The 21320-nt window shown below is 47.3% G+C and overlaps 1 protein-coding gene across 1 annotated transcript in view; it reads left to right on the top strand.

Moving 5' to 3' along the window:
- Positions 1-21320, top strand: part of FAM47E (family with sequence similarity 47 member E) — a 45092-nt gene that overhangs the window by 19969 nt on the left and 3803 nt on the right. The window contains exons 6-7 of the mRNA XM_061582953.1: positions 2727-2879; positions 4905-4982. Coding sequence (XP_061438937.1) covers positions 2727-2879; positions 4905-4982 — 231 coding nt within the window. The remainder of the gene's footprint in view (positions 1-2726; positions 2880-4904; positions 4983-21320) is intronic.

Below are 21320 nucleotides of genomic sequence, written 5' to 3'. Positions count from 1 at the left end.
ACATTTTGGTTTACAACTTTTGAACCAGACCACCTAGAAACTTAATTTTTTTTTAATGAAAGCTAAGAGTCTGGAGATTAAGGTGACTTACCCAGAGAGGACCCCTCAAAACTGGAGTCTCTGGACAAAAAACGGAGACCTGGCAATCCTACCCCTTACCCAACCATTCTTCAACTCAGACTTGCCATCTCCTCCTGAGGCTACTTTTTGCTAAAAAAAATACAGGGAAAGAAACACACAGCTACATGTCACACATGTTATGCATAACTAGGGGCCCGTCCAGATTGGTTGCTTTTTTGGGGGGGGGTATTCTACAATATTTTATTGATGCAATAATAGGCATTAATGGTGGACTTAATGCTATCATCATTCCACTTTAGTTGTTCTGTAATGTTTCCTCCATGCTACTGCATTATTGCCATCTGGAGGGGCACTCTTGCACTATAGCACAATAAAAGCAGGACTCAAAATAAACTGTTATGTTTGTGGTATAAAAAAATTATAGGATTTCAGCAGGCAGCTACAGGACATGCATTGATTGGAAACAAAGCAATATGACTGCCCCCACAAACATTTGCAAGTGCAAACAGTATTGAAAACTGAATTGCTTATAGCCACCCCAATACCATCCTGAGGGGAAAGCATCATGAGTGCACAATAAAAAATTATCTCTGGAGAAGCCCTTGGGCCTCCTGAGTTCAGGCTCCGATTCTGTTCAGCATTTATTTATTTATTTACTCAGAAGAACAATGTTCTTAGATTGCCACTTGCTGGAAACTCTGTAGTACTGCATTCATAGTGATCTGGTAGCTTATGGCTTCTCTATTTATTTGGTACTAGGGAAATAGCCACCAAGTTGTGAGGAATATGGACATGTGGCTGTTAAGATGGAGTGTAGATGAGTGAGAGAAGGGGCATGAGTGTTTATTGTTGTTCTCTACCCATCTGTGTTCTTACTTGATCCTTAGCCTCCAGGCCTGTTGGGTACAGTAGTTTTTGCCTCTTGGTTGCTTTGTTAGGCATACAAATGCTTGTTTGTTTATTTAAATATTTATAATGCACACTCACATAAAATATATCAAAGCAGTATATAACATACAAGTAAAATCAGCAAAAGTATCCATAAATTAAACACATAATTAAAAATATCAATAAAACATTAGTAGATGTTGAATGGTTAAACAAGAAATTCATCTTGTGAAGCCTGTCTAAAACAATACCATTTTCAGAAGACGTCTGAAAGAAGGCAGGGAGGGTTCCTACCAAATTTCTAGTGGCAGGGAGTTCCATAAGGCAGGGACCACCGCACTAAAGGGTGGGTCACTGGTGGAGTCCAGCTGAACCTCAGGGGTGTGAGGAAACACCAGAAGTGCCCCATCAGAGGATCTCAGTGATCATGGAGGAGCATAAGGAATCAGGCAATCCTTAAGGTGCTTTAGGCCCAAGTTGTTTAGAGCTTTGTGAATTAACAAAAGTACCTTGGACCTGGTCTGGTAGCAAATTGGCAACCCAGTGCCACTGTCTCAGCAGTGAAGTAACATGTTGCCAATAATCTGCTCCTGTGAGCAGCCTGGCCGCTACATTCGACACTAATTGCAGCTTCCGAACCAGATACAAGGGCAGCCCCACATAAAGCACGTTACTGTAATCAAGTCTTGAGGTTACCAATGCATGGACCTGAGGTGAGGACAGGGATTTGTGTATTAATGTTTACTGATATTACAACAGTGCAGATGGCTCTCTAACACTGTGATATTTCCCTGCAAAGGAACATTTGGAGAGTGCTGTCTCCCAGGTGAAAAGTCTCAGGGTCTCCCAAAACATTATGCCCCCCTCAGCTTCCTACCAGCAGTGCCTTTCCCACCATCTCAGCAAAGTATTTGGAGAGGAAAAGGTGGACAAAAACATTGTACTATATATTCATGTTTTCCTAACACTGCATAAAATCAACACCATTGGTTATTTGTTATATATTTTAAAATGTAAATCCTGCCCTTTTATGAGTATTTTCAGTCAGCAAAATTGAAAGAATAAAAATGAATTAAAACAGTTTAAGTAAAAAGACAGCATATTCAAAACCCAAGCAGCAGATCTAAAACTAGATTCAGCAAACATTTTAAAAAGTCTGGAAATATATATATTTTTAAAGGGTATTTCCTAAGAACCAGACCACCATCAGAGTCGGTGCCAGATAAACTTCCGTGGGGTGAGCATTCCCTAAGCGAGCAGTTCTACTATAGAATATGGCCAAGGATGATGAAGATCAGCAACATCTGAAGGCCACAGGTTCCCCATACCTGACTATGCAGACTCTATGTAGAATCCTTATTTTAGACTATTTGGTATATATTTTTATTATCTATGTTGGGTTTTTTAGTGTATTTAGAAGGCGGGGGGCAACTGGGGAAGGGCATCTAATGATGATCTTAATGTATGGCCAGGTAGAGGCAGATGAGCTGTGAAGTCCCTGGTTCAGATTTTACCTCAGCCATGAACTCCCTGGCTGGCCTTAGGTCAGCCTGCCACCCTTTAATTTCCCCATAATAATAATACTGGCCTCATGTGTTGTAAGGATAATTGACATATGTAAAGCCCTTTGAACAAAAACAAAAGACAACGTAAAAGTTAAATATTATTATGCCATCATGGTGAGACATTATAAAATACAAAATGTATCTTTACAGAGACATGTCAAAACATACTTAATAACTTCCCCCCCCCCTCAGCGGACACCTTCTGAGCCAAAATGGGAAAAGATTAAATATGGAGCCTGGTATCTCCACCCCAAGAAATGGAAAAAGAAAAAAGTCAGTGACCAGGAAGAAACCCCTGAATGTATGCGAAGCTATTTGAATTTAAGGAAGAAGACGACCCAAAAGGTAATGAAAATGCCCAGAGCATTTTATGCTGTGCAATTCTTGTTAAGAGTGAAAAGCCACAGGGCAGCCTTGAGGTAAACAGGTGGCCTGTCTTTCATGTCTGTAATTGTTAGCCTTTCTGTTAAGGCCAAGCTGCTTCTGCCATTGTTTTTGTACTTGAGTATATAGACACAAAATGCGCACACTTTACTTCTGTTATGAATAGGCACATGCATTTAAAGAACTACTTTTCTGTGTGCAAATACATAGTGTTGCCCTTTGGGAAATGGCTGAGCTCCTGCTTCCATGTATTTTGCCATGAAAGATGGTAATTTAAATTCATCTGTGCCATTCACAGCTGACATGAGGCACCATGTCTTTGGTCCCCAAGTATCTATGTGCGGCTGAGCACAAAGTTGGAAGTGGCCCTGAGATTCCTGGTTGAACACCTTTCTAGGGAGTGATGGCTATGTTTTGCCATACTTTTGTGGAATTTTTCCATTTTCTAGTGGTACTGAATACATATTTTTCTATCCCAAGGTCTAAGAGGGGAAGTTTATTCTGAAAGAAAAGGAGGGATAAGTAAGTCTGGCTTATGTTGGTGACAGTAGCCACCTCCATCCTCTCCTCAATCCCGATCCAGGATGTGTGATACGCAAGCTGAGCACTTCTCCATGGTGACATCTACTTGTGCAGCAGCCCTGTACCCCTGTGTACATATATTAGACGTTTGCCTGTCTCACATGTTCTTTCGTCTGGAATGGAGGAGGGACAATGTATTTCCACTCTCCTGAGCACACAAGATATGGACCAGGAAAGAAATGGGCAAGAAGGGGGAAGGGTACAAAGCAAAAGGCATGAGAGATGCAGTGCGCAAGGAATGATGGGGCAAGCCCAGCTCCCTGCATGAGGGAGCCCATTGCAGTCTGTGGGCCTCCTGAGTCAGAGGTGGGCCTATCTACCACCTCTGATGCCTGCTCCATGCTCCTTTTTTAAACTTTAAAAGAACACTTAATTCCTGCCCATGAGCCATCTTTGATTTACCCTGCACCCCCAACATTGTGTCACTCCAGAACATTTAGGGAAGGGGAACAGGGCAGCAGCCACTAATAAAAATAACAACAATAACAACTATTATTATTTTATGCTTAAAGGTTTCTTACAACACTAGGAAAGCAACACAACAGCAAAATTACATAGCAATACCTCACGGCAATTAACAGTCAATTCATTTGAAAATGTAATATAAAATGCCAAACCATTTTTACAAGACTACCATTATAACATTTTAAAGTCATTATAAAACAGACAGTAGCGATCATTTAAAACACATATCAAGTTTTTTGGTGGTGACCACCTCTCCCTCTCCCCCGTCCCCCAGTGCTCTGAGATGACTTCACTTCCAGACTTTGGAGGCAAATTGAAGATAGCAGCCAGAAGCAGCTCAATGCCAGAGCACCCCCTTAGTACATTACAATGTTATTATTTTAAAAATGGGGTCCTGGGCCTGCATGAGGATGGGCCCTACTTGGGCCCTGGCAGCTGTGAGGGTATGCCTCAAGGTGGAGTCAGGCCTGATTGTATGTGTGTGCGTGTGTGGGAGATTTTCCCATTGCCAGAGGGGGGCTGTGTATTGGAATTTAACCAACCAAGGTAGTGCCTGAACAGTTCTAGCTGAAAAGTGTTGTGCTGGGTGTGCTGCCAAAGTGATATGCAAGTTCATTCTATGGAATTTGATTCATGGTGTCTCAGACTTTCAACCACAGAAATCAAAGTAGTTGATGTTGCAGTGAACAAGTATATGTAAATAGTTTCAACATTTCTGAAGCACTCCAGCTTCCAGAATGAACAGCAATTCAGAAATCACCACACAAAGTAATAAATGTGAATGGAAAATGGACTAGAAATACTTACCTTATTTGTAAGAAAATTACCCAGAAGCATCTCTGGCCCTTAGGTACGCTAATATAGGTAAACCTGAATCTGTGAAAAATAGTATTTAAGTATTCCTTTCACATGAGAAATTAACAAAATCTCTTGTTGCAGGAGGAGGAGAAAAGGCCACTTCATGGAACCTACGCTTTTGAGCAATTCCTTGAAAAGAAAGGCTACAGGAAGCCTGAGGTGAGCAAATTCCATTGTCCATGAATCTGTGATGCAACCTGTGATCAGGACTGCTGATGTTTCATACTAGCTTACTAGTGCTTGACAATCCTTTCCTTTTGCAGTCAAGGCAGCAGACCAGCCATCAAACAGTCCATAAACAGCTGATGGACTGCATTCAGTTTGATGGGTTATAAGTTGTTGTCCAGACGTGCTCTAGATCTGGGATGGGGAACCTCAGGCCAGAGGATTAAATTCAGCCCTCCAGGCCTCTCTGTATGGCCCTTGGGACTCTACCCAGGCCACACCCATCTAGCCACACCCCTCACCTATCTTGCTTCACACCCTTATGGGGTTTTGCTTGCCTGGAATATGCCTGTGCTCGCTTAAGAGAATAGAATGGGGTATGTGAGTAGAAACTAGCCAACTGGACAAGAGTAAAATTTATGTTCATTGCTCTGTCCACTTTTGCTTCTGGCCTCCAGAAGGATGCCCAGAAGGGAATCTGGCCCTTGGTCTTAAAAAGGTTCCCCACCTCAGGTCTAGATTATTTTTCTTAACCGTATAGTGCTTCTAGGAAAGGAGTTTGAGGGCATCACGTGTATTGATCTGGCATACCAAGATCCCGACCTGCAGTTTGCCAATCCTGTTGTCAATCCACAGCAGACAAAGGGTTAGCAAGATTCTGTCATGGTCTTAGGGAGTGTAGAGATCTAGGAGGAGACACAAGTTTCTGGGCACAAGACTTGGCTGTATTTGGGGGATCTAGCAGGCAGGCAGGCAGGCGAGAAAGCCTTCATATGCATAAGAGTCATGCAAAGATGGTCAAGGCTGACCATTGCCCAGGCAAATACCAATCTCTGAAAGTTTTATTGCCTTACCAGGTCATGGGGGAGAAGTGGGCTGCTTGGAGTAGAGTTGGTGAAGTTACTGCGGGTCTGCAGATAACATCTTAGCCCAGGGAACCTTTCCTATCTGCTGCCTCCAATGGCTCACCACAGGAGACAGCAGAAGACCAATCAGAAAGTTCCCCATTTAGGTAACACAGGGTATCTTTATAGCATAAGAGTGTTCAAAGTGCTCAGTATATTTCAGTGATCTTCCCAGCAACCTTAAAAAGCAGGGCAGTTATATTATCCCCTGAATGCAGGCTGAGGCTGAGAAAGAATGGGTAACTAACAGACTCAGTCAATTGATTTATGGTAGATATTTGAACCAGGGATTTCTTGATTCACAGCTTAGCCCTTTAGGCTCTTCATATGTATATCGACTGCTGCATCTCCCTGATCAGATTTTGCAGGTTTTTGAAACAATACACGAACTCTGATCTGACTCCAGCCTAATATAACCCCCTCCCTATTAAAAACCTGTCATTTATAAGAACATAAGAAGACCCTGCTGGATCAGACCAAAAGCTCATCTAGTCCTTCATCCTGTTCTCACAGTGACTAGCCAGATGTCTATGGGAAGCCCACAAGCAGAACATGAATACAAAAGTGCTGTCTGCACTCATGTTCCTCAGGAACTTGCATTCAGAGGCATGGGACCTCTGATCCTGCAAGAAATATATAGCTATATAGTTTGCTGTTTAAGAATATAAAAATAGCCCAGTTGGATCAGGCCAAACAGCTGGTATAGCACAGTAGGGAGGAGAGCCTGGCTGGGAGTCCAGAGTCTGTGAGTTCAAATCCTGGCTCGTGTCTCCTGGGTGTCAAGGGCCAGCTAAAGATCACCCCCACAGGGAGTGGCTCAGGGGTTACGTGCCCTGCCACCTGTGCAGCCATGGCAAACAGCATAGTCCCAAGGAGCCCAGTTGCCCCCCAGGTGGCAGTTGCGGACAAGGAAGGGGCTGGCTTGTGCAGCTGTGGCAAGCTGAGCAGGCCCTAGCCAGCTGCAGAGGACTAGCCTCAGAGGAAGGCAATGGTAACCCCCCTCTGAATACCACTTACCATGAAAACCCTATTCGTAGGGTAGCCATAAGTCGGGATCGACTTGAAGGCAGTCCATTTCCATTTTTCAACAGCTGTGCTATTGCTTTATATAGAGCCTTATGTAGGATGTTTACTTAGGGTATAAATACCAGCGGAAAACGGCAGTTAGTCGTCGACCGGTGAGTCTGAATTTCTTGGCTGCTTGTCCAAAGAAGAGAGCCAGTGTGGTGTAGTGGGTGGAGTGTTGGACTATGACCTGGGAGACCAGGGTTCGAATCCCCACACAGCCATGAAGCTCACTGGGTGACCTTGGGCCAGTCACTGCCTCTCAGCCTCAGAGGAAGGCAATGGTAAAACCCCTATGAACACTGCTTACCATGAAAACCCTATTCATAGGGTCGCTCATAAGTCGGAATCGACTTGAAGGCAGTCCATTTCCATTTTGGATCAGCCCAAAGGTTTGTCTCGTCCTGTATCCTGTTCTCAGTGGCCAGCCAGATGCTGATGGGAATCCCGCAAGCAAAACCTGAGCTCAATAATGCTCATTATAAGTTCCAGTATGCTTTAAGTGCTTTTGTGTTGTATGGCTCACACTTCTCTCTTTGTGTTAAGTTTTGGTGATAAAAGGACAATTGTGCATTTCCCAGAAGGTTATTAACAGGAGCTGCTGGGGCCTGTATAGAATTTAATAAGGAATTCTTTGAAAGGTTGTGCTGTGCAAATGGAGAGCAGCCATGTCTACATGTTGCAACACAGCCACATGCACCGATAGGCGCTGCTTCTTTCTTACAAAGGGCCCTCAGGAAGAAGTGATTTGCAGAGGAGAAAGGGCAGGAGGGACGGGGTACTTAACCGGGCCATTTCCCCTTGATGCCACACACACACCTCTGCCATTCCGCCTTGCACTCTGGGCTACCGTCTCATTCTCTGATACTGTAAAGGTCACTTCATAGGTTGCATTTTTTGTGTGTACACCTAACATTTTCTCCACCCCCCCAAGTGTACAATTAATGATGTATGATGGCAACGAACATATACATTGTACAGATGTATGTACATAATAAGCTATGAGTGGTAACAGTTTTCCACAGGTAGCCTGCCATCAGATTGGGCTTTACTGCCATCTAGCGTCCGAAGGCAAGAATGCACTAGAGTTAAAACCTGGGCCTCGGGCCCCTCCCACTCTAGTCTTCATTCTTGCCTTCGTCCGAGGCAGGTTAGATTGCTGAACAGAGTGTAGATAAGCCGTTATTTCTTATTCCATTTGGCCTTTTTTCCTTTTTTCCCTCCCAACCTTGGTGCTTGGAGGGTGTGCTTTTGTTCCCGTATTTTATTTTTCCGTTTTTTACTTTGGGAACTTCCCTTTTCTTGTATTTTCTTTTCTTTCCTTGGCGGGTTTTTCCCCTTCTTTTTGGTGTCTGGGGTTTCTTTCGGGGGTGCGTTGCTGGGGTTTTTCCAGCAACGGCTGTTGCTTGGCCGCTAAGGGGTCCCGCGGCTGCACCCCCCCCGTTCCGCCTTGGCACAGGATAGCTTGCGGCTGCGGCTATCTCACGGGCTCTCCACCCATTCCCGCACTCCCAGGGCAGCGTTTTTTGCTCTCCTCACCAAGAGCCTGCAACAGGCTTTTTAGCCCCCATTTGCACAGGATAGCGTGAGGCTGCGGCTACCTCATGGGCTCTCCGCCCGTTCCCGCGCTCCCGGGACAGCGTTTTCGGCTCTCCTCGCCAAGAGCCTGCTACAGGCTTTCTAGCCCCCATTTTGGGGGTTTTGTCTCTCGGTGGCGGAGACGAGCTACCGCCTCCTCTCCTACGCCTCCGATAACGTTTTTTCCTCGCGGAAGCCTATACAGCCTCGCGGCTGCCATTTTTATTTGTCAATTTTTCATTTTCGCCATTTTTCCAGTTTTACGTTGCTGAGCTCAGCCAATTCAGAGTTTGCCTATATTATTATATGAGAGACCTGTCTAGTTTGAGCTGTCTGTATTTTAGTGATACCACACCTTCCCCATTGTGTGTGTGTATTCCTTTATGTGCACCACGTTTTTGATGTAAGCCCCTTCTGTTGGTGGCACCCTTGTTTCGTCAGTGCACTTTGCCGGTACCGCACCTTCCCCATTGTGTGCGTGTACCTAGCCTTGGCCATGCTGCGTTTTTCAAAGCCCCTTTTTTCCTGGCAGTGTAATTAGCGGTCTCACACCTTCCCCATTGTGTGCGTGTACTTAGCTGGTGGCCAATATTGCAACTCGACTCCCCCCTTATATTTTGGAGTCCTGATTGCTTAGTGGGGTCTTAGTAATTTATTGGTGGGCATACACTCACTTATTTTTGGATGCCATAGTGAACCTCCTCATATTTCTCTTGGCACCTGGCCCCCAGTCTGCATCCTGCTCTATACTATTTCTAGCTCAGAACTGTCACAGCACCTTCCCCATTGTGTGCGTGATCCCGACACTGACATGGCGGATCCAAACCCAGAGGTGGCACAAACCTCAGGAGCAGGTCGTCACAGCATCGCTTCACCTCAACGCATACCAGCTAAACATAAGCACGCTAAAGTCTTAGCAAAGACTAAACATCTGTCTGGCCACGGGGCGTCCAAAAGGGCACGCTATGTTTCACCCCCGCTCCCGGAGAAACCTCTGGACCCAGCGGTTCCTGTGCTTTTTCAGTCTCCTTCTGAGTCGTCAGAGGATGAGTTTGAAGGCTTCCCCAGCCAAACTCCTCGCCAATCTGACATCTCCCTGACTCCTCTGACTCCATCTGTGCAGACTCACGTTCCTCCACAGGAACAGACTCTACCCACTCCCCCCCTCCAGGGATACAGTTGACTCCAGATTTTCTGCTCCAACTACGAGAGCTGCTTGGGTGCTTATCTCAACCTCAGCCTCCTCCACAACTATCCCCTCAGCCCGGAGCCTCGCGGCAGTCCAACTCTGCGAGACAACCTGGCTACAATGATGGTGCCCCGCCACCCTCACCTAACCCATATGATGTGGTCGGGGCAGATTGGGTGTAGAGCCCTCACAGATGGATGACTACTTGAACTTCTTCCAGACTGACCCTGATGAATGGAGTGGGGAATCTGAACCAGATGAGGATTCTATTATCGCCTCTTTGACCCGGCGGATTTCACTCCTCTGTCGTGCAGAGTAATGGACACCCTCGGCATTCAGCCAGAACAAACACAACCGGTTGCCCCTCCTGTGAAGGGTGCCAGAGTTCTCAAGTTCCCCAGCTCAGTGAATCATTTCATCTCTGTGCCAGATCCCATTAACAAGCTGACCAGAGAAGAATGGGCCCGTCCTCTCTGCCCACGCCGCTCCTCTCCATTGGCCAACAAGCTGTATACCCTCACCCCGGAATTCATGTCATTCCTGAACGTCCCGGGGGTGGACCAACCTATTTCCAATCTTGTGTCTCTGTCTCTCCTCCCAAAAGAGGGAGACTTACAGCTCAAGGATCCCTCTGAGAGGCGGCTCGACTTTGTCCTACGAAAGAACCATGAGGCATCCGCTCATTCCATCCGGGCCTCTGCTGCCGCCTCCATCTTCTCTCGGGCCTCCATGATGTGGCTAGATGACCTTCTAGACGATTCTAACCCGGATCCCGCCAAACTACAGAAGGGTCTCCTCAAAGTACACAAGGCGGCTGCATTTGTGGCTGACGCCACGTTAGACGCGACCCACCAAGGGGCACGGGCCCTTGCGGCTGAAATTGTAGCTCGTCGAACCCTATGGCTCCAACATTGGGACGCTGATTCTACCGCCAGAACTAACTTATCCATAGCTCCATATTCGGGTTCTATGCTCTTTGGCGAGGACGCACTTAAAGCAGTCCTTGTCGACCTCAAGGACAATCGTAAGCCTGCCCTAGCAACAGCCAAAAGAGACGACCGCAGACCATTTCGGCAGTTTACTCCTTACTGCCCCTTCCAGCCTATATTATTATATGAGAGACCTGTCTAGTTTGAGCTGTCTGTATTTTAGTGATACCACACCTTCCCCATTGTGTGTGTGTATCCCTTTATGTGCACCACGTTTTTGATGTAAGCCCCTTCTGTTGGTGGCACCCTAGTTTCGTCAGTGCACTTTGGCGGTACCGTACCTTCCCCATTGTGTGCGTGTACCTAGCCTTGGCCACGCTGCGTTTTTCAAAGCCCCTTTTTTCCTGGCAGTGTAATTAGCGGTCTCGCACCTTCCCCATTGTGTGTGTGTACTTAGCTGGTGGCCAATATTGCAACTCGACTCCCCCCTTATATTTTGGAGTCCTGATTGCTTAGTGGGGTCTTAGTAATTTATTGGTGGGCGTACACCCACTTATTTTTGGATGCCATAGTGAACCTCCTCATATTTCTCTTGGCACCTGGCCCCCAGTCTGCATCCTGCTCTATACTATTTCTAGCTCAGAACTGTCACAGCACCTTCCCCATTGTGTGCGTGATCCTGACACTGACTGTCAGGCCCAGGATGCGACTCAGGAACCAGACCAGAGGTTGTAGTTAATTCGTGTTTTATTAGAGTAATGTCCAACAAAGACTGCGCTTTCTCATGAAGTAATACAGGGATACAGGTCCTGCGACATTGGGAGAAAGTTGACAGAGCAAGGGGCTGCTTCCCGCCTGTTCTTTAAGAAGGGGCAAAACGGGCGCGCAACCTTTCGCTCCTCCTTAACTCCCCCTCAGGTACTGCCCGCCTTCCCCCCCTTCTCTCCTGTCTTTTCAACCGTCTGCGTGTGCGTGGTGAGGGGGGAGGCATCACCTCCTCCTCTTCTGAAGTGTCCGATTCCCCTATGGGTGATAAAGGAGAGGCTGAGGGTAAACCATCTCTCCGCCTTTCTGCTGTGATCAGCCCTCCCTCTTGCTCTGAGCTGCGGAGAAGGGAGGGCCTGGGAATGTCTGGGGGGGATTCTAAAACTTCAAGGCTCTCAGGCTCCCCGTTGCTAGGCGACCCTATCTCTGGCATGTCCTCTGTTTCGGCTTCGCTCCACAGAGGGTAAGTTCCTCCCTCTTCCTTCTGCCAGCCATTTGAATCCTCTTCTGACAACCCCCCAGGAGCCCAGCTCATCCTCCCGACACCATCCCCCTTCTCAAGCTGCGCCCCCCTCCCCCTGTCTGGCTTGGGGCGGTGAGGAAAACGTTGATGGAAAAGTTTTACTAACTCTGGAGCATGCACATCATCTGCATTTTCCCATGATCTGTCAGCCACTCCATAGCCCTTCCAGTGAATCAAATACTGCAGCTTGTGGCGTCTGATCTTGGAATCCAAGATTTCCTCAACTTCAAACTCAAGCTGCTCATTTATCAGGAGTGGGGACCCAGGAGGCTCCTCCGGCCGCAGCTCACTGGGAGGGGCAGCTTTCTTCAAGAGGGATCGATGAAACACAGGATGTATTTTAAACGTGTCAGATAGCTTCAGCCGGTACGCCACGGGATTAATTTGAGTTTCTATTTCAAAAGGACCCACCCTTTTGTCTTGTAATTTTCTACATTTGCCCGGCATCTGGAGGAAACGTGTGGACAGCCATACCTGGTCTCCTAGTTGGAGGGGGGGGGCTTCCTTCCTGTGCAGGTCAGCAACTCGCTTGTACTCTGTTTTGGCTTCGTTTAACTGCTGTTTCAGTGTTTGTTGCGCCGCTTGCAATTCTTTTAGGAAGTCCTCAGCTGCCGGTACCAGCATTCCTTCTGAGCTGCTTGGAAAGACTTTAGGATGGAATCCATAATTCGTGAAGAATGGGGTTTGTTGAGTGCTGGAGTGTAGAGAATTGTTGTAGGCGAACTCTGCAAAATGCAAATATGATACCCAGTCAGTCTGTTGATAGGACACATAACTTCTTAAATATCTTTCCAAAACGGCGTTCAAGCGTTCCGTTTGCCCATCTGTCTGGGGGTGATGGGCGGAGGAGAGTTTTAATTCCGTCTGCAACTGTTTCCACATTGCTCTCCAAAATTTGGCTGTGAACTGAGTTCCTCGGTCTGAGACTACACTGTTTGGCAACCCATGCAGTCGGTAGACTTCTTTGATGAATAACTTGGCCGTTTCCTTAGCCTCTAAGGCCCCTGCACAAGGGAGGAAATGCACCATTTTGGTGAGTAGATCTACCACGACTAAAACGGCTGTCATTCCTTGGGATTTGGGTAGATCAGTTATAAAATCCATGGAGAGATCCTTCCAGGGTTCATGTGGGACAGGTAGCGGTTGTAACAGTCCTGCTGGTTTTCCTGTTTGTATTTTTGTCCGCAGACAGACAGAACAGGACTTTACATAGCTTTCAATATCCCTACGCATTTTAGGCCACCAGAAGTCCTTGGCCACGTTCTGAATGGTCTTGTAAATCCCAAAGTGTCCCGCTGTGATGGAATCATGGCACTGGCATAGGATTCTGAGCCTTAATTCTCCTTCTGGCACATATCTGGCTGTTTTGAACCATAATAGTCCATTCCTCCAGTGAAAGGTTACTTCTGAGTCTTGACTTTGTCCCGTCTCCTGCCCATATTTTAGTACGTCTGCATCTTCTTGTTGTGCCTTTTTGAGTTCCTCTTCCCACGAAGACTGGCATGATCCCAACATTAATTTCTCTGGCGGGATCACGTACTGAGGCTGGTCCTCGGATTCACTTTCTTTGTACTGTGGCTGTCTGGATAAGGCATCAGCTCTCTGGTTTTTGGCTTGGGCTTGGTAAGTGATCTTGAAGTTAAACCTGGTGAAGAACTGGGACCATCTTATTTGTCTCTGGTTCAGCTTTCTGGCAGTTTGGAGGCTTTCCAGGTTCTTGTGGTCGGAGCGCACTTCGATCTGATGAGGGGCCCCCTCTAGGTATTGTCTCCAGTTTTCAAAAGAGTCCTTGATGGCCAGCAGCTCCTTCTCCCAAACTGTGTAATTCTTCTCTGCAGGCTTTAACTTCCGAGAGAAGTACGCACAGGGGTGCAGCTCCTTTCCTTCTTGGTCTAATTGCAGAAGGACCCCCCCCCGATAGCAAAATCTGAAGCATCTGCTTCCACGATGAAAGGGCGGGTCGGGTCAGCAAAGTGCAGAATGGGCTCGGAAGCGAACCTTCTCTTCAGCTCCTCAAAGGCCTGGGTGGCATTCTCTGTCCATTGAAACTTCTTCTTTCCCCTTAAACAGTCAGTCAGAGGAGCTGTCAATTTGGAAAACCCTGGAATGAACTTTCTGTAATAATTGGCAAACCCCAAAAACCGTTGTACATCCTTTTTGGTGACAGGTTGGCCCCAGTCCAATATACAGCTTACTTTCCCTGGGTCCATCTCCACGCCTTCCGCTGAGATTCGATATCCAAGGAAGTCTAGAGACTTGAGATCAAATCCACATTTCTCTAATTTAGCATACAGGTGATTTTCTCTCAGTCTCTGCAACACCGTCTTCACATGCTGGTCGTTGTCTTCCTGGTTCTTTGAGAGCACCAGGATATCATCTAAGTAACAGATTACATATGTGTCCAACAAGTCTCTAAACACGTCGTTCATGAATTTTTGAAAAATTCCTGGACTTCCACAAAGTCCGAACGGCATGACCAGGTATTCATACTGTCCGTAAGCGGTCAAGAACCCTGTTTTCCATTCATCTCCCTGCTTCATCCTGATCAGATTGTACGCTCCTCTCAAATCCAACTTCGTGAAGATTTTTGCAGAGCGCAGTCGGTCCAACAACTCTGAGATCAGGGGCAGCGGGTAGCTGTTGGGGATGGTGATCTGGTTCAATGCGCGATAGTCGTTACAGGGTCTGAGTTCCCCCCCTTCTTTTTCACAAACAATAGTGACGCTCCAGCAGGGGATTGTGAGGGGCGTATGAATCCTCGTCTCAGGTTTTTATCCAGGAATTCCTTCAGGGCCTCCCTCTCAATCTCTGTGAGAGAGTAGATTCTCCCTGATGGAATGCTGGCTCCTGGCACTAGATCAATCGCACAGTCGTAAGGGCGGTGGGGGGGTAAAGTCTCTGCCTCCTTTTCATCAAACACATCTTTGAATTCTTCATACTTTGGCGGCAGGGTCACTTGCTCGATCTCTTGCACTGCCCCCGCTAAGGTGTTCTTGATTCCTTCAAGTTGACAGTTCTCCTGGCAATACTGTGAGGTGAACCACACCACCGCCTCCTTCCAACTTATTGTGGGTTCATGCTTTGCTAGCCAGGGCATTCCCAGAATCACCTCAAAGTTCGAGAGATCTGACACGTATAGCGAAATGAACTCTTTGTGCCCGGGGATTTGAAGTTTCACTTCCTCCGTGGCTTGTGTCACCCCTCCTGACTTCAGGGGTCTCCTATCGATAGTCTCCACAGCTAGGGGAGCGTTCAGTTTCCACCGGGAAATTCCATGACGCTTGACTAACTTTACATCAATAAAATTTGTGGAGGCTCCACTGTCAATTAAGGCAGTGGAATTAAACACCACTCCTCTGGAAGTTGTAATCCGAATAGGCAAGACCAACACCCCCTTTGAGGGAGGTTGGATCATTGGGGGGCCTTTATACAACGCTGCCCCCAGTCCACCGGCCTGCACGTGGACTGGGTGCTCTAGTTTCCCGACGGCTCAGCTTTCCCCCCTTTTAGTCCACAGTCTCTGGCCACGTGGCCCGGCTTTGAACAATAAAAGCATAAACGTTCTCGGCGGCGTCTTTCCTTTTCTTCTTCCGACAGTCTTGGCCTAGCCCCTCCCTGTCCCTCAGCTGCATTACCTGCCATTCCTGCAGAGGGAAGGGTCTTGCTGCGAGATGCCGAGGCTGAGTATCTCGGGACCTCCTGCTTCCTTTCCAGGCGCCTTCCTTCCATCCGGTGATCTATCTGTAGGCATAGCCGGATGAGCCCTGGTAGGTCAGCGGGGGGGGGAGGTCCTGGCCAACTCAAACATCAGGGCGGTGTCATTATAACCAGTTTCCTGGGACAGAATTTTAAAAGCGTTAGTGTACTCGGAAACAGTCCCTTTAGCTTGCTTCAGAGCGCCTAGTTGCCGCGCTACTGTTTCAGCTCTTTGCGGGTCTTGGAACATCTCGGTCATCTCCTGTATAAATCCTCTGTACCTTCTTAAGACAGTATCTTTTCTCACGAGATACGGAGTCACCCATTTTGCAGCTTCTCCCTCCAGGAGGCTAATCACGAAGGCCACTTTAGTCCCATCGTCTGGAAACTCCATGTGCCTGACATCCAGATATAACTCACATTGAGCCACGAAAGTTGCCAACTGATCACTTTGTCCCGCGTATTTTGGGGGCAATCCAATGGGAACCTTTACTGCGGCAGCTGGAGGGGCTGTTTGCATCTGGTCTATCGTGGCCTTCAAGGTTTGATTATCCGTCTTCAGCGCCTTGACTGCTGCTAGCAGGGCTTGGACATCCGTCTGCAATTCAGCTACCTTAGTCCTCAAGAGTTTCACTTCTTCCGTCTCAGAAGTGGGGTTCGTCCCCCCCGCTGCTCCCTTTGACATCTTGTCCCAGTCAAGTGAAGAGAGCGTTGAGGGTGATTTAGGTGGCTCTGTCAAGCTGTCAGGCCCAGGATGCGACTCAGGAACCAGACCAGAGGTTGTAGTTAATTCGTGTTTTATTAGAGTAATGTCCAACAAAGACTGTGCTTTCTCATGAAGCAATACAGGGATACAGGTCCTGCGACACTGGGAGAAAGTTGACAGAGCAAGAGGCTACTTCCCGCCTGTTCTTTAAGAAGGGGCTAAACGGGCGCGCAACCTTTCGCTCCTCCTTAACTCCCCCTCAGGTACTGCCCGCCTTCCCCCCCTTCTCTCCTGTCTTTTCAACCGTCTGCGTGTGCGTGGTGAGGGGGGAGGCATCACCTCCTCCTCTTCTGAAGTGTCCGATTCCCCTATGGGTGATAAAGGAGAGGCTGAGGGTAAACCATCTCTCCGCCTTTCTGCTGTGATCAGCCCTCCCTCTTGCTCTGAGCTGCGGAGAAGGGAGGGCCTGGGAATGTCTGGGGGGGATTCTAAAACTTCAAGGCTCTCAGGCTCCCCGTTGCTAGGCGACCCTATCTCTGGCATGTCCTCTGTTTCGGCTTTGCTCCACAGAGGGTAAGTTCCTCCCTCCTCCCTCTGCCAGCCATTTGAATCCTCTTCTGACAACCCCCCAGGAGCTCAGCTCATCCTCCCGACACTGACATGGCGGATCCGAACCCAGAGGTGACACAAACCTCAGGAGCAGGTCGTCACAGCATCGCTCCACCTCAACGCAGACCAGCTAAACATAAGCTCCCCCGTCTCCAAGTCACGCAGGACGGCTATGCAAGACGCCCTACGACATCTGCTAGACATTGCCGCTATAGAGCCTGTACCCCCATCCGAAAGGCTCCAAGGCGTGTACTCTGTCCTCTTCACGGTCCCCAAGCGAGATTCCTCATGGAGGGCGGTCCTAGACCTCAAGTGTCTCAACCGCTTTGTCAAATACTGCCGCTTCAAGATGGAGTCACTGGCGTCTATTGTGGAAGTTCTACAACAAGGGGATTTTCTCGCATCCATCGACCTGAAGGACACTTATTTACACATTCCAATTTGCCCGGATCACAGACGATTCCTGAGATTCGCACTAGGCCACCACCATTTCCAATACCGTGCCATGCCTTTTGGCCTCTCCTCGGCTCCTCGAGTCTTCACCAAGGTGATGACCACCATGGTGGCATCTCTTCGCCTACAGGGGGTTCACATTTACGCCTATCTCGACGACCTCCTCCTTCGAGCATGCTCCCGGGACTTGGCCAACAGACAACTCCAGTTCACCCTAGACGCCCTAGACTCTCACGGCTGGCTGGTCAATGCCGAAAAGAGTCACCTGCAGCCAACCCAGCGCCTCCAGCACCTGGGGGCTATACTGGACACGTCTTTAGACATGTTTTTTACAAAGGGCCCTCAGGAAGAGGTGATTTGCAGAGGAGAAAGGGCAGGAGGGACGGGGTACTTAACCAGGCCATTTCCCCTTGATGCCGCACACACACCTCTGCCATTCCGCCTTGCACTCTGGGCTACCGTCTCATTCTCTGATACTGTAAAGGTCACTTCATAGGTTGCATTTTTTGTGTGTACACCTAACATTTTCTCCACCCCCCAAGTGTACAATTAATGATGTATGATGGCAACGAACATATACATTGTACAGATGTATATACATAATAAGCTATGAGTGGTAACAGTTCTCTGTGGAGCATAAGCTTAGAGACAAATGTGGGTATCTTGCCACATAACGTGTGATGAAACAATTTTGACTGATACAGTACTGGAGAATAGCAACAATTTGTCACCGTTTCAGGCTGATCCAGAAGAACAAGAACTCAGTGCAATCTACTCATGGGACAGAAATACCTTAGTCGTGCTGGTAGATTATTTTAGCTGGGAGACAGATAAAGCATATTTCTGTTGATTTTCCTGATATCATTGATCACAGACTCCTTCTGGACCACCTAGCAGAATGGGAATAGGCTGATGTTACTTTGCATTTATTAAATTCCTGTCTGGTTGGGTAGATTACAGAAACTGGTACTGGGGGGCTCCTTGTTCTTCCCCAATGGGAGTTACAGGTTCTATTTCTATCTACTGATATTTTTTTTAACTACTGGAGGAGGTCATTAGAGAATTTTCAGCACAGTTTTACCAGGATGGTGATGATACTTCCATAATACTTCTCCTTTTCCTCAAATTCCACGGAAGCAATGGAATCCCTGAAACATTGCATGGAATTAGTAGCAGCCCGGATGAGGGCAAAGAAGCTGAAACTTGATCCAGACCAGGTGGAGATGATGGCAATGACTGAATCCTTAGACTGGACAATAGGTGGCCCATGTCCAGATGAGGTCACACAGTCCTATCCAAAGAAGCAGGTCTGGAGCTGGGGGTACTACTGGACCTGGATTTGCTTTAGCTGCAGTCAGAAATGCCTATTTCCAGTTTCACTTGGTGTGGTAGCTACAACCCCTCTCCTCTCATGAGCAGAACCCTGCCTCTGTAGCCTCTAGGCAGGACTAATGTAAAGCACTCTATTTAGGGCTGCCCTTGACAATGATTTAGAAACTACTATTGGTGCAAAACCTTCAACCTTTTTTCCTGCCAGACATGCCTTAGACTCTCCTTACACTTCCCTTCATATATTTATTTATTTGTTACATTTGTATACCACCCCATAGCCAAAGCTCTCTGGGCGGTTTACAACAATTAAAACATAAAAACAAATATACAAATTTAAAAACACATATTTAAAAGCCAATTAAAACACATGCTAAAATGCCTGGGAGAAGAGGAAAGTCTTGACCTGGTGCCGAAAAGATAACAGTGTTGGCGCCAGGTGCACCTCATCAGGAAGATCATTCCATCATTTAGGGGCCACCACTGAGAAGGCCCTCTCCCTTGTTGCCAGCCTCCCAGCTTCCCTTGGAGTAGGCACCTGGAGGAGGGTCTTTGATGTTGAGCGTACTGTACAGGTGGGTTCGTGTCGGGAGAGGCGTTCCAACAGGTATTGTGGTCCCAAGCCGTGTAAGGCTTTATAGGTTAAAACCAGCACCTTGAATCGAGCTCCAGGGCTTCACACATCTAGTTGCGAGGCAGAGATTCTCACCTCTTACTTCGCTGCAAATTGCAGAGAACTCAGACGGAGATCTCTTAAACTTCACACTGAATGAATGTTTTCCCCACAGCACAGCCCTCTCCCATGCAGGGGGGAGTTCCATTTTCTCACCGAATTCCGGAGCAGGCAGAAGCAGCTGGAGACTTGCACTGCTTTTCTTTGTTCCAGTGCCCAGTGTGATAGAGAGATCTCCCCCCACCTCTTCCGATAACTCTGTCATGCACAGAAGACTCAGGGCAGGTGTCTCATGTTGCATTAAACTTTAGAGCGGGTGGAAGCAGCACAACTGACCCCCCATTCCGAAATGTCTGTCACAGCAGAGGACTGAGGATGTAGGAAGCTGCCTTATACTGAGTCAGAGCATTGCTCCATCTAGCTTAGTATTGCCTACACTGACTGGCAGCAGATCTCCAGGATTTCAGACAGGTTCTCTCCCGGCTCTACCTGGAGATGCTGGGGATTGAACCTGGGACCTTCTGCATGCAAAGCAAATGTTCTGCCTCTGAGCTATGGCTCTTCCTTAGAGGTGTAGGTGGCAAGCACAAAAATGAATGGCTACTGAGCCTACTCAGACCGCATGAACTGCTACACATATACAGCAGCCTATGCACTAATATCTTTCAAAGTGGCTCTTTGGGAGTGCCATGCCATCTTAGGCACAGTGGACTGGCTTAAGATTGAGCCTTCTTGGTGGTAGCACCCCCATTTGAGCAATTGCCTGATGAAAGTCCCCCTGTCATGGTTTGTTCACTTTAGGAGGAAGGTGTTGGAAGATTTTTAAGTGTGAAATCAGATTTTTAAGATGGATACTTCATTTCTTGATCATACACATTTTATGACATGCCTTTTAAGTAATATTATTTTTGCACTGTATTGTATTTTGAATGTTAATGTATTTTATTGTAAACCACTATTAAGTGAGCATTTGGTAAATAAAATAATAAAATTCAGAATCCATGGTGAGAATCAGAAATATTACAAGGATAAAGAGGCATCGAAGTTTTCAATTGTGTTGAGTTCAGAAAATGAGTGTTCGAAAGGAATCAAGCCTAAGTTAAATTTTTGGTTAGGGGTGGACTTAGCCAGCATTTCAGTGGATTGGATCACCCAATATTGTTTTCTTTGCCTTTAAGTAGCTATGCATGTGGGGAGGGGGGCAGTTGGACTGGGACTGCAACACTGGGGGAAAGAGGTTTAACCTTGGTATTTTAAGCAAATTCTGATCTTTTAATTATCTGATGTGCTGTTTCTGTTTTTCAAGTTTTCAATTCTTAATCAGTTTTTTTAATGTTGTTAGTCACACTGAGCAATACTATGTTAAGTGGAAAGGTAGAATATAAATTATTTTAATAAAAAAAACTTCTGCCCCATCCCATACTATTTATCCCATGGAAATTGCACTCTTGAAGCTGCATTTAGGTGGGCTGTCTTTTGTCCTCACTGGGAAAAATTCATGGGGTGTAAGGTTAATTTTCCTCCCCCATGACTACAGTCTCGCAGATCCAAATTTCTCCCCCACGCCTGCTTTTAGTGAATGCTAAAGATGTTGCAAGATCTGACCATGCCATGTCTACCGAGGCCCACAAATGGGGGTGATAGGGGGGAGCGCCGAGAGACGAGCGCCTTGGCTCAGTTCACCTAGCCCCAGGCAAGGAGCCCCTTTTGGAGGGGCCCCTTCCTTCGGGTCAATTTTGCAGTGCTGCCGTTTAGTGTGGCTTGCAAAACTGGGCTGCAAAACCTAGCAGCGGAAGAGGCCCTCCTGCTCTCAGGCTTTCCCAGCAATGCCCATGAACAAGGCCCAGACCTGACTCTTGGTAACTCCTGGTTTTGCTGCCAGTGGCCCTCCTGCTCCAGTTCCGGGATGCCA

The sequence above is a fragment of the Rhineura floridana genome, chromosome 9 (genome assembly GCF_030035675.1).
Source record: "Rhineura floridana isolate rRhiFlo1 chromosome 9, rRhiFlo1.hap2, whole genome shotgun sequence".
Lineage (NCBI taxonomy): Eukaryota > Metazoa > Chordata > Lepidosauria > Squamata > Rhineuridae > Rhineura > Rhineura floridana.
The sequence above is the reverse complement of the archived record's forward strand: the minus strand, read 5'-3'. Positions and strand labels throughout refer to the sequence as shown.